Raw genomic sequence first — 14,342 nt, 5'->3', positions numbered from 1 at the left:
TTCAAAATTGCCGGATTATACTTCGTCGCCATCGGCCATATTGTAATGACTACTATTTCTATTTTTCTATTGCGTAGTATTTACATCCTCTTTGATTGCCATGCTTATTTTTGGGGTTAGAAATTAGAAGTTGTAAAACTGTAAAATAAAACCTTATACTCATTTAAATTTCTTAAAACATAAAAGGCAGCGATGAGCGAACTATAAAGCCAGCACCTCGCACAGTCCACTCCAAAAAAATATCATTAACCAATATAAAATGGAGTTTTGTTTAGAAAAGTTTCAAGATTTAGATCCGTCCGATCCTGTGGCGTTTACTGAGATTTTATATATAATAGGTGAAATGCAAATAGAGGATGATGATTATATGCAGGTAATTGAGTAATATAGAGATGTTTGTGTTAATATTCCGCAATTCGCAGATATTTTTGAAACCAGATCGATACATTCAAAAATTAGGGAATTAGTGAATAAATATTTTCAAACATAATGTATAAATAATCTATTGTAATCCGTCGAATGGGCCGTTATGAATGTTTCGTTTGCCTCAACACTACAATAATGGGTTTAACAATACAGAAAATTAAAAGAACCCTAACGTCGGCTGAAAATATAAATAGTAATTTTGTATAAAATTGATTATTGTGATATAAGCGCATGTCAGTTCTGCAATTTTCCTAAAGTAAATTTAATTTAATTATTATTTTTAATAATTTCAAAACAATATGTGAAATTCATATAATCATGGTAGTTTGATTTAATGGAAACAAATGCATTTTAATGTTGGATTACTTATAAAATTTAGGAGCAAACACTTTTGTAGCTTAACTTATATTTAGCCTTGTCATATTTATAATTAAGATAATATATTTATTTGGACAGGACAGTGCCTTTCGAATCTATTAGCTTGTTTACAATAATTATAATTCTTTTTTTTTATGGAAAAGGAGGACAAACAAGTGTACAGGTCACCTGGTGTTATGTGATCACCGCCACACACATTCTCTTGCAACACCAGCAGAATCACAGGAGAATTCTAATATAATCCTTTCTAATATATTTCTAATATAAAACTTTAGATGCTTTTAGAACACAAAGAAGATATGATAGTAACATGGGAGCAGCCATGGTATCAAAGAACTGGACATCTCACAAAAAAATTACCTCCATTAGAAAATAAGGAAAACTTTCGCACTGGAAAATTTTCCAAAGAAGAATGTGATACAGTTGAACAAAATTGGAATAAATTTATTGAGGTATTTTCAATAAACTATTTTTATTTTTTAGCTTCATATTCTCCACATTTATAAAATCTCACTATATTAATTATAATTGAATTATGTTGTACCTGTAGGGCAAATGCCTTAGTATCTCTTTCCATTTTTCCTAATCTATCCCCACAAAGGTTTTTGTTGATCTTCTCTTTTGTCTTCCTATATTTCTTTTTGATATTGGCCTTGAGAATTTCTTCTAAGCAGATTCTATCTCTTGTTGTTTATCCAGGCCACTTTGCCAATGTCTGGCACCTTTTCCGTTGGTGCTTTATACCTTTATACCATCAATCAACATTTTTTCCTTTGAATGTCCATGTTTCTTGTCTTTTTTTCCATTCTGAGCTTCAAGATGCTTTTCTCCATAGCATGTTGGCAAGAAAATGTTTTATTTATAACTTTTCCTAAATATTGTTTTAGTTTAAGTTTGTTTGTTTGAACACGCTAATCTCTGGTACTACTGGTCCGATTTTAATGATTCTTTCAGTGTTGGGTAGTCCATTTATGTTTTTTTTTTCAAAATTAGGGATCCGTGGTAAAATTGCTATTTTGTAACACAAGGTGTAAAATCGAAAACCTATTTTTGCGTGCGCTGCAGAAACTATTGACAATAGAACAAAATGATGTACAGGCTATAATATAGGCAATATTTTATTACTTATAAAACTATCGCATGAATTATACTTTATATGGCAAAACAACGTTTGCCGGGTCAGCTAGTAAAAAATAAATGTTAGGCTTGGGGTATGCAGTTATCCAGTATAATTTTTTTTACATTTTCAAGCTCTAATTTTTCTTTCTCTTTCTGGGCCCAATTTTTTGTCCAAGATATATATTGATTCTTCTGTCAGCTTAATTGTCATCACTGTTTCCATCAATCTCTTTTCCTTAGTACACTTGTTATTGTATGTATTCTATTAAATTTCTATTTTGATTGGTTTTCTATAGCTGTTAGTCATGATTTTAGTTTTTGATGTTCATTTTTAGGCAGATAGATTTTTTTACTTCTAGTTCAGATTCTTGAGTATTGTTTTAGTTCGGTAGCTGTTTTTTATTTATTTATTTTTATGGAAGAGGAAAACAAACAAACATGGGTCAACTGCTGGTGTGTGATCACCACTTCACTGACCAGTCTTATTTTGGGCAATATATATGATTTTACAACATGTTTCTAGAAATATTTCAAAATAAATGTATTACATAATTCAAAACAAATGTCTCTCTCCTTCCCGAGTTTTAAATCTAGCTAGTATCTTACCATCCTATTGTAACACGAAATATTTACTTATTTTAATACCTTTGTTATGTTATGTTACTTTTTGGTTGGTTTTTGGTTGGGGCTCAATAATAAACTTGAACCACTAAAATAAAAATAATACAAATTAATGAAGATTAAGATGATTATATCCCCCAACCCGCACCAACTTTACAACCTATATGTTAGTAGCTTCTTCATACTATTTAATAGTTACAAAAATTTCTTATCTTTTGTTAAATTTTTAAATTCCCTCTTAAAGCTTTTTGAGATACCAAACACACCAATTTGCCTTGCAAGATGGCGAAACAGGAAGAAGCGATCGAATGTACCCGAAGAGTATGTGAGAAGATATGTTATGGAATTTCTCGCTCAAGGTTTAGAAAGAAATATCTACCAAGTATATCATTATTTTGTTTCAAATTACGGAAACTTACACAAGAACAGCTATTATTCTAAGCTAGAAGAAAAAGTAATTGAAACATGCCTATACCATGATCCACCAAATGCAGTTCTCTATTCAAGTATGGTATTAAGTAGAGAAAAGAGAGGCATCCAGAAAAAGATATCCAAGAATGGAGGTGAGCAATATGAATTTTATGATAATGCTAGCTGACCCAGCAAATGTATTGCTTAACCGATTGTAATTGTTAACTGATTCTCAGACCTACCAAATTTATCATACTAGAATTATTGTAAGTATTGATCCATTGCCATCTTGCAACCCTATAGCGGATTTGTGGATGGAACACAATAATATAAAAATAACGATACGAAAATAGGGCTTGATCGTAGAGGGTTGACAATTTAGGGTTGTATGTATTTTTTAATGCTGTATCATAAAAAAATAAAAACAAAAATTACGTCCGAAAAAATAGAAAAATAAATAAGGGGTGGACCATTATCCACCCATAACATTTAGGCGGATAAAAAATAGATAGTAGCCGATTCTCAGACCTACTAAATATGCATATAAAATTTGGTAAAAATCATTGTGACACAAGAATTTTATATATAAGATGGTACTATAAATATTTCTCTTCTAGTACTATATGAACGAATGAAAACTTTATTAATAACAAACACATACCACACAGAATTATAAAAGTAAAAAAGAACTTACAGAGGTAAAAAAAAAATTAAGAACTAATAACATAAAAATTATACAAATGACAAAAAAAAACAAGTATATGTATAATATTATGGGGATTATCTTAATTTAAAAGTACTGTGTAGCAGTTATTTTATTAAAAGGAGCTGACTCAGTGTCATGCTATGTTGGTAATACCAACACAGCACTGATTTTCAGCAGCCCCTTGGTGACCCATTGAGTAAATACTATTGTTAAATATTTTTTGTTTTATTAAAGATTCCATTTGGTACTACTGTTCAGAAATTAGGTACATAAATATTAAAATCATTGCAGTTTTAGAAATATTGGCAATAACACAAACTAAAACTTCTATCCCATTATGTATTATTGATAGATCTATATATATATCTAATAATGTAAGACTTATGCACACAATTTGTGAGCATATATGTTATTAATTAAACAGACATATTAATTCCAGAAAGTTCCAACAGTCTCGTTTTATTTATACTTACACACTTTTATTACAATGGTTCAGTAACAAATAACAATTAAACAAATCCTTAACGGATTTTCGAGACAAAATATATAAGTATTTATTTGGCTTTTTAGTTTACCATAGAACGGGAACATTATATTGTAAAATTAATATATTTTTGATAGAAATCTATCATAATATTATAACGAGTGCACTATAGTAAAAATAATACAAAGAATTCAATTGCAATATTTTTATTTTGACGCGTTTAGCAATAATAGACACAATTTCTTGTACAACTCTGAAAGAGCGGCAATATCTCTATGGCCTGTGCTTCCCTGGGCCGTAAAAAGAATATGAGAGTCCCAGGCCCAAAGGTGTCGTAAGAGGCGACTAAAGGCTTTTTCGAAGTGGGAGAGTCACGCTGCTGTCTTATGACGTCAGCACTATCGGGCAAAACTAGTCCGGCTTAATTACCACACTCGCACAGAATACCGCCGTGAAGTAGCGGCCTTATGCCGCTATGTTTCGCATAGGTTAGTGTCGAGGACCGGAGCCCATGTCCATTTTGAGGGTAGGTACCTTTCTATTCTATGGCTCCGTGTAGATTTTGAGGGTCGCGTCCCACATTCTAGCGCTTTACAAAGTGCAGGTCCGGCCATATATGGAGTATTGCTGTCATCTCTGGTATGGCGCACCCCAGTATCAGCTTGGTCCACTTGACCGCGTGCAACACAGAGCAGCTCGAATTACCAGTACCCGGTACTCTGTGAACTGCTGGATCACTTGTGGTTGCGTAGAGATGTCGCTTCATTGTGTGTCTTCAACCGCATTTATCACAAGGAGTGTTCCAAAGAGCTGTTTCGCCTGATTCCTGCCGCCGAATTCCACCTTCGTACGACAAGCCGGTCTGTTGAAGCTGTGAAAAGTTAAACTTCTATATGAAGCCAATTGAATTCTTGTGATATTTGAGCGTAATATTTTAAAACACAATTTTCAGAAGGTTTCTCTGAAATAAGTAAATTTTAAGGGTACTTACTGTTGATGTTAAACTTTAAAGGCGTATTTGTTGTTCTTTTAAGTTCACTGGAATGTGAAATTACACACTTAAATATTAATATCCGGACGACCGAGCCTTGCTCGGATTTTTAAGAATGTACAAAACTTGAACAAAAAAAAAACTAATAGGACATCTGGATTCGAACCGGGGTGTTCTGCTTTCCGGATCACCCAATGTCCCATCTGAGCTATAATAGTCTTGTATATAGTGGCGAAATTTACCTTTGTATTCTAATGTTATTGTACCTGTTTCTCATTCAAACACGGATAAAACCATTTTTTTTAAATTGAAACCTAGCTAGATCGATTTATCACCCCCGAAATCCCCTGCATACTTAATTTTATGAAAATCGTTGGAGCCGTTTCCGAGATTCACATTATATATATATACAAGAATTGCTCGTTTAAAGATATAAGATATATTATAAAGTGTAAATTGATAGTTTAATTTCTTTTCCCTTACAATACATATTATAAATGCTACATAGTATTGTGATTTTAGCATATCAAGAAAAACAGAAAGCAACAAAGTGGACTCTAAGCCTTGCATCAAAAGTATTGAGATCATTGATGAAACATTCCGGATATAGCATAGAACACTTGAAGGACAAAACTTTTCCAATAGAAGTTTGGAAAAAAGTAAGTGATGATACAGACCTTAAAGTACCATCCTTACAAAGCTTCTGGTATTACAAACTTCATGTGCAGTTATTTCTTAAACAAGATATCAAAATAAAAAAGTTAAGAAGAAAAGTTTTAAAATTGTAAGTATACTAATTATCTGACTAAAAAAATCTAGTTTGCGTCTTTTATCACACTCACTGATAACCTCAGAAAGGGAAATCAAAGCTTTGCGGCATTTCGCAAATGTCATACCACTCGTGCGGCCACACGCCTAGCGCGTAATTTATGGGATCTATTATATTATAGAGGCTGCTCTATTTGCGTGTTAATCTAGTGTTCGAGGCGGTTATTTTCTTTAATATTACATTTTTTTTTTGTTTTTTTTTCAGTTTTAGGACTGTTTATTGTATTATGTTATTTTACTAAAATGACCATATTGATAAATTTACTTTGCTGTGGGGTATCCGGCGGAATATAATAGCCAGGCGTCGTAAAAGGCGACTAAGGTACTTCGACGTAGATAATATCATCCAGCAATTGACGTCTCCAATCTTAGAGCATGCCTTTATGAACGGCCAGACTGTGCCAAACGAGCCGCGAATGACTGTCCATAATGGAGTGCCACGTTAATGTACGGAAGTGAGAGTTGGCGTGACGTTCACGTTGGAGTGACAAGCTAAGTCTTACGCTCGCGATTCGTATGTCACTTTGTGTTAGTGTTCATGCATAGCTCAAAATAGAGGTTAGCCTTCAACCTCACGCTGTCACTTCTTTTTTTCAATGTTTTCAGTCTGTCTAGACGTATAAATGACCTTAGCTTTTATTAAATGAAATTATATCACAAATTTTATCATAATCTTGTTGATTTGCATTCAAATTTGGAATTCGTAGTGGTAAGGCTTAAATACAATTTGATAACAATATGACGTGTTTACCCTGTTGCATTTTTATGATATAAAAATTTGGTTACAGATTAAACGCATACCCATACAAAGTATGGCCTGATATACGCTGGAAGGAGTTACTTCATCATTTCCCTGATGGAATGACTAGTCATTTTTTATACAAGATTAGTGCGGGTGTTTGTAGTAAAATTAAAAATTACCTTAAGATGCCACTTTGTGATGTGATACAGTGTGGATTAAGGTATTTAAAACAAAATAGAAGATTAAGTGATAAAAGACTTAAAACACTGATTATGAATGATGAAGGAATGTTGGAAGTTAAAAGATATAACGATGAATACTAGAAAATGGTTCATAGTATTTGTTTAATGTCATGTAAATAAAACTTGTGATAACATCTGTTCCATTGTTTTACTCTTAGCTGGTTTAATGAATTAATGCACAATCATGATCCATCCGAGTAGAAACCAGTAATAGAAAATTTAAAACTTAAGCAATATTTATTGTGAACACTGCCTTAAAATTAGATTTTTTATTATATTTTTATCAATATTTGTTAATTACTTGTATAAATTCAATGTTCTAATAAGCATTAATGTATTACAAGAGACTTGATCCTGCAGACAAACTGTCCAAACAGTTTTGCGGGACTGTTAATTTAGTATTATTTCTGTAAATGATTAATAGTATAAATAAATAAAAAAAAGCGATTTGGAATTGCATTTGAAGAGTTTTGTAGGTACCAGTAAAAGAAATAAAGTAAAAGAAGAAAAAAACCAAGAGGTGATATTAGGGTAACTTTCGAAACGCACATCACTGAACATTGTCACTAACACCTGGAGAAGCGAGCGGCCACGCCTCCATCGCTGCTGCCGGAGATCTCTGCCGTAGTCTCTGTACCACCGACAGAGCTGCTGCCGGAGATCTCTGCCGTAGTCTCTGTACCACCGACAGAGCTGCTGCCGGAGATCTCTGCCGTAGTCTCTGTACCACCGACAGAGCTGCTGCCGGAGATCTCTGCCGTAGTCTCTGTACCACCGACAGAGCTGCTGCCGGAGATCTCTGCCGTAGTCTCTGTACCACCGACAGAGCTGCTGCCGGAGATCTCTGCCGTAGTCTCTGTACCACCGACAGAGCTGCTGCTGTTGTGATGAAGCCGACGATGATGTACGTTACCGTATAATGATGATGAATTTAACTGTTGACGCTGTAGTACGACGGCACATTCTTTTACATCTCGTCTAACCTTCCTTGAATCTGAATCAGCTGTTTTCCATGTGAGCTGAGAATATAATCTTTAGAGTTATTAGAGATACCAGTGTGCGGTATATTTTATTTATTTATTACAGCTTTGATATTACAATAACTAAACAAAATAATGGTCCCACAAAACCATTTGATGGTTTGTCTGTGGTATGGGTATCGATATGTTTATGAGATGATTGATTGGAGAAAGTTTAGTTACCTGAGGTTTGCCATGATTTTCAAATAACTCACACTTGCTTGTAAGTGAATACCGTAAAATCCTTGAACTTGGTAATACATTCTTGACTTCTTCAATAATGTCCGGCATTTGATAACTGCAGCGGTGACATCTGATCAACAAAAATAAAAATTGGTAATAATTTGGTTTAAATCGTACCACTTCATCTTGCAAGTTTCTTGATATGTGTTACACTTGCTAGTGACTAGATTTATTTCATTCATTTCATTGTCCTTTTGATAAATTGGTGACATTTTTGAGCATAAAATAGAGTCAGAATCTTTCTGCAGACACGATTTTAGATCACGCCTTCTGTCATCGGCATTAAAGCGTCTTTCTTTAAATTGATAGCTAGGTAACTTGAACGGGTCTGATATGAATTATTATGTTATGCTATTTTAGTTCCGTATGCGTTCCAAATGGCAAAAAACGGAACCCTTATGGATTCGTCATATCTGTGTGTCCGTCTGTCAATTTTTTCTGAAACTATAAGAACTATACTGTTGAAACTAGGTAAGTAGATGTATTCTTTGAACCGCATTAAGATATTCACACAAAAAAAAACAATAAAATTTGAGGGTTCTCCATACTTAGAACTGAAACTCAATTTTTTTTTCATCAAAACCCACACGTGTAGATAGGTGTTCAAAAATGATATTGTGGCTTCTAGTATCATTTTTTACAATGTGCGAGAGACACTTCCGAAGTGGTAAAATGTATCCCCCCTCCCCCCTGTAACTTCTAAAATAAGAGTATGATAAAACTAAAAAAAAATATGATGTACTTACATTAACATGCAAACTTCCACCGAAAATTGGTTTGAACGAGATCAAGCAAGTAGTTTTTTAATACGTCATAAATCGTTACAACGAACTACAAGAACATTTATATTATGTTACTTGCTGCTACGGAACCCCTCATGGGCGAGTGCGACTCGCACGTGGCCGCTTTTACATACCTGTGGTACGAAAATTATTTTATGTATTTCGTATGTATCTCGGCGAACTAGAGGTATTTTTGTTTCAAATGAGAGATAATTTCTAAATTGGGTAAATCAATACTATCAAAGGGTACCCGATAAGCCCTTGGAAATCTTTCCAGTAATGTTATTTAACTCACTTTTAAGCTGCTCAGGCGTGAGAAGATGTAGACTTAACTGTCCGTGGTAAATATTTGTTAATCTAACCAACAAAGTATCTTGCATCTCTTTCAATGTTACCATACACACGAATACTGCTACATATCCGTTTTGATGTCTTGACTTCCAACAAGTGAAGAGATTCCCTTGTTGGATTTTATAAATACATGTCCGGCATAATAAGCGTGAAGCGGCAGGGAGTAAGCGTGAGTGAGAATAGTTAACGGATTGAAATATGGCTTCAAATTTAATTACTTGTGGCTGTCGGGTCATAATAAATGAGATTTTATGTTACATACAAGGAAAACTACGGTTATTGGATAATGAATGTTTGATTCGATTGTGCATAACGGCATTTACGCAGGAAGAAATATCAAAGGCAAAGGTGTTGTTGTATGACTCAGTAACGACAAAAAAACGAAATATCTCGCGAAAGAAGGATGGAAAGGCACAAAGGAAATTGGAAGACATTATTTGTTTGTTTAAGGAGACGGATGCGGAAAGTTTTCCTATTTTCGAGGCCCGGGAGCTGCATAAACTACCACCCGTTACATTTGACCACATTGATGTGACCCGGGTGTTAAAGGATCTGATCATTCTGCAGGAGGAGATTAGGTTTATCAAATCTAACTACGTTACAAAACAAATGCTTGAGGAGCAAAACGTCGGTATGGCGTCACCCAGATGTCAGAGATCATCGAGTGACCAGTCACCTCTGCTGCCACTGGCTAGTTGCTTTAAGAATGTAAATATAAGAAGAGGAGCATCGAACGCGAACGTCTCCACATGTTGGGATAGTGGGCCAGAAGGGCTGCTATACATGGTGAATACTAAGAATACTACTCGTCCACAACGGGATAACGGCAGTGCCACGATTTCATCACAATAGATGCGTGAGGATGCGCCAACTGACCGTCAGCCTTTTTGGCCAGTCCCGAAACGAAGTCCCGTGTGTCACGAGGCTACTATGGCTGACGTGGTTCCCAAGGGGGGAGACTGGAAACAGAGGGAGCCATCGGAGGAGTGGACGGAAGTGAGACGACGAAGGTATAGGAACCGCTTTGAAGGTAAGACTGGAAAGGCCCCTAGTGAGCAGCATTTCAAGTTTAGGGCAGCTGAGACTAAGGTACCACTGTTTATATCGAATGTGCATAAAGGTACCACTGAAAAAGATATTATAGACTACATATACACAAATACGCAGGAATTAGTTCAATTACAAAAAATAGATATGAAGATGGATAAAGGCTATAATTCATATAAATTATGGGTGTCTAAATGCAAAACGGAATATGTACCTAAATGATTCATTATGGCCGGTGGGGATTTCTTTCCGTAATTTTATATATTTTAGACGCAGTACAGCTGCGAAATCGGTTCCTTTACAAAGTTAAATGGCTAGTACGAATTACGTAAATAAGATTATTAGTTATAATTGTAAAAATGTCAAGACTTCTGTCCATGAAATAAGACAACTCTGCCATGAAGTCGATATTATAGCACTGCAGGAGACTTGGTTGATGCCCTTCGATATCTCTTTCTTGGGTCAGGATACATAACGACTTCGAGTATCATGGAAAATCAGCTGTAGATATCACATCGTGTGTACTACGCGGCCGGCCGCATGGTGGCGTTGGGCATGAAGCAATTTATAACTTTTTGGAAACGGTAATGACTAGTTTAGAAAATAAAAAACGAGTGACAGCAATATACATGACCAGAGCTTTTGACTATGTCGACCATTTAATACTGACCAATAAATTAGAAAGGTATGGCATAAGAAACAATGCTCTTAATTTAATTAAATCATAGTTATCTGGTAGACAACAATCAACAGAAATAACTAAAATAAATCTTATAACTAAAACCAGAATGAAATATTTTTCAGACCCCCGGAAAACAACATTTGGCGTGCCCCAAGGCAGTATTCTAGGACCACTGCTTTTTCTTATTTATATAAATGACCTTCCTCAAACTATTAAGGATCCAATGGCCTATTTGCAGAGACGATACCAAAGACGATAGTACTGCCATATTTATTGACAACAATCCATTAACATATGAAAATTACATAAACAATTCGCTTAACGAACTAATAGAGTGGTTAAATTATAATAATCTAAAAATCAATCTAAATAAAACATGCATGACGAAATTTGCTTACAAAAACACACAATCTTATGGATTAAATATAAATTATGACGGTAATGCGATTAATGAAGAGAAGTCCACAAAATTCTTGGGCATTTGTCTTGACCACAATCTGTCATGGAGAACACACATTGATTATGTCATTAAAAAACTAAATAGGTTCTCATTTGCTCTACATATGCTGAAGAAAGTAGTTGATATGACTGCGGTGTAAGCAGCATATCATGCGCATGTAGACAGCACTCTGAGATATGGGATACTATTCTGGGGTAATACTCCAGGGATTTATGAAGTATTCAAAGCTCAAAAGAAATGTATCAGATCTGTCTGCTCACTAAAAGCAACCGAATCATGTAAACCTCACTTTATTAAATTAAATATTCTTAGCATGCCATCAATATATATTTATGAAGTAGCAGTTATAGTGAAGAATAATATCAATAAATATGAAACGCTAATTTCGAAACGAAACGACAACAAATTACGACCTTTGAAGTCCAGAACAGAGTTGTATCGAAACAGCATCTTTTGCATGGGACCAACAATTTGCAATAAATTACCTGACAATATTAAGCGCGAAAATATATTCTACTTTAAAAAGTATCTCAAATCTTACTTAATAAAAAAAGCATACTACTCATTAAAAGATTTTCTTGACGATAAAATAGTAAATAATAAAAATTAACTTCGACTGAACTCAATATCATTATATAGCTAATGACATTATATTATAAATTAAACTTAATAAGTCTATGAAATAATAAATATTGTATGATTGATGTTAATCTAAGTTTGCTTGGGATGTATATCTTTTTTTAGTATAGTACAATATATTATAATTGTTACAGAAATTAAAACGTGAACTATGTATTCCTCTATGAGTTTGCATGCCTTGTGGGTTAGGATAAGAGCACTTGTTAATTATAAGCCAACAACATATTATTACCTTATCTTGCAAATAAAGATGATTTGATTTGATTTGGGGTTCTGTGGCGTAAATCAGTGTTCGATAACGTGTGTATTATTGAATCCAATAATGATCGTATAGCTGCGATAAAAATATCAAAGAATGGTTGCGACAATGTATTGTGCAGTGTGTACATGCCTACGGATTGTTTGGATAACTTAGTTATATTTACTGAGTGTTTGGGTGAGTTAAGTGCTATTATTGAGAATGAAGGCGCGAAACATGGTTTTGTACTTGGAGACTTTAATGCCCACCCGACTGGGAGTTTCGGTAAAGAACTTTTATCGTTTTGTGCTGAGCAAAGATTGATATGTACGGATGTTGAGCTGCTAGGTATTAACTCAGAAATATTTACGTTCATAAGTGAAGCTCATTACAACTGTAGGCGGTGGTTAGACCATTGTTTAGTTACAGGTGCGGCTAGTAAAACTATTCTGGACATTTATGTGGAATATGGTGTGTACTCCTGACCATTTTCCACTTGTTATTAATTGTAATTTTGGTGCTAATCGATACTCAAGGCTGACATCGCGTGGAGAAAAAGATATGAATAAGGTTATATGGGGGTGTAGGGACTTAACTCAAGTAGAGAAGTACACTCAAATTTGTAATGATGAGTTACGTGATATAGATTTACCTCGTGAAATGATAGAATGTGCTAATAAGATTTGTCAGTGTGTTGATCATAGGCTACTTATTGACCATATGTACCTAAGAATAGTAAATACATTGTCACAGGCTGCGATTGCTACTCATATGGAAAGAAAATGTAAAAATAAAAATAAAATAGTGGCAGGTTGGAATCGACACGTTGGCGAGGCGCACAGGGAGGCTAAGCGTTGTTTTCAACTATGGGTCTATTTTGGCAAGCCCATCGTGGGTCAATATTATGATTTTTATGGTCAAAAGCAGGAAAATATTTAAATCTAAATTGAAATGGTGTATTAAACACCAAGATTAAATTAAAATGGATATAATTGTTAAAAATCATAAAATTAAAAAGTCTTAAGAATTTTGGAAGTGCACCAAAAGCTTAACACCTAAGCACAGCCTGCCGGTGTGTGTCAATGGCGTTAGTGACACCAAGGACATAGCCAATTTGTTTATGAATCATTTTAGGGTACAATCGCTGCCTGTGACGAACGATTATGTAAGTGAGCATACAGTGGAGGGGCTCAATGCTGCACCTAATCACACCTTGGCCTTTTTTAAAACTGAAGAGGTCGAAAATATCGTTAAGTATATGACTCGTGGAAAATCGCCAGGACATGATGGGTTGAGCGTTGAGCATCTTCAGTATGCAGGTGAGCACTTGCCTAGAGTTTTATGTCTGCTGTATAACATATGCATGGTCCATTCATACTTACCAGATGAATTGATGAGGAATGTGGTGGTGCCAGTTGTGAAGGACAGAACGGGAGACGTTACAGATGTCAAAAACTATAGGCCGATTTCATTAGCTACCATAACAGCCAAGGTACTTGACGGCCTCCTGGATAGACAATTGGATCAATACCTAGATCTACATGATGCACAGTTTGGGTTTAGAGCGGGACTGTCTACCGAGAGTGCAGTGTTAACATTGAAGGAGACCGTCAAGTACTATACAAGCAGGAAAACACCAGTGTACGCCTGCTTCTTGGATCTGTCAAAGGCCTTTGATCTGGTTTCATACCCGATACTCTGGGACAAGCTTAGACGCACTGGCTTGCCTCAGGAACTCATAGAAATATTCAGGCACTGGTATACAAATCAGGATAACCAGATAAGGTGGGCGGGGGTATACTCGGACACGTATAGGCTGGAATGCGGAGTCAGGCAAGGTGGGCGGAGCTCACCGAAGCTTTTCAGCCTCTACGGGAACGAGCTGATCGAGGGGCTCAGCAGCATGCATGCGGGATGTTCGATTGATAATCAA

At 35.2% G+C, this 14,342-nt stretch overlaps 1 protein-coding gene across 2 annotated transcripts; it reads left to right on the top strand.

Annotated features, from left to right (window-relative positions):
• Positions 1 to 39: 39 nt before the first annotated feature.
• On the top strand, positions 40 to 7,086 carry LOC126977161 (uncharacterized). 2 transcript variants are annotated; one of them, XM_050825851.1, is made up of 5 exons: positions 40 to 373; positions 1,080 to 1,256; positions 2,789 to 3,107; positions 5,659 to 5,920; positions 6,753 to 7,086. In XM_050825851.1, the coding sequence occupies exons 1-5, from the start codon at positions 260 to 262 to the stop codon at positions 7,027 to 7,029; spliced, it is 1,149 nt and encodes a 382-aa protein (XP_050681808.1). In that variant the 5' UTR covers positions 40 to 259; the 3' UTR covers positions 7,030 to 7,086. The 2 variants fall into 2 exon arrangements, with proteins under 2 accessions (XP_050681808.1, XP_050681809.1); XM_050825852.1 differs by having other exon boundaries at positions 41 to 373; positions 1,090 to 1,256.
• Positions 7,087 to 14,342: the final 7,256 nt, after the last annotated feature.

Source organism: Leptidea sinapis, chromosome 44, assembly GCF_905404315.1.
Source record: "Leptidea sinapis chromosome 44, ilLepSina1.1, whole genome shotgun sequence".
NCBI lineage: Eukaryota > Metazoa > Arthropoda > Insecta > Lepidoptera > Pieridae > Leptidea > Leptidea sinapis.
The sequence above is the reverse complement of the archived record's forward strand: the minus strand, read 5'-3'. Positions and strand labels throughout refer to the sequence as shown.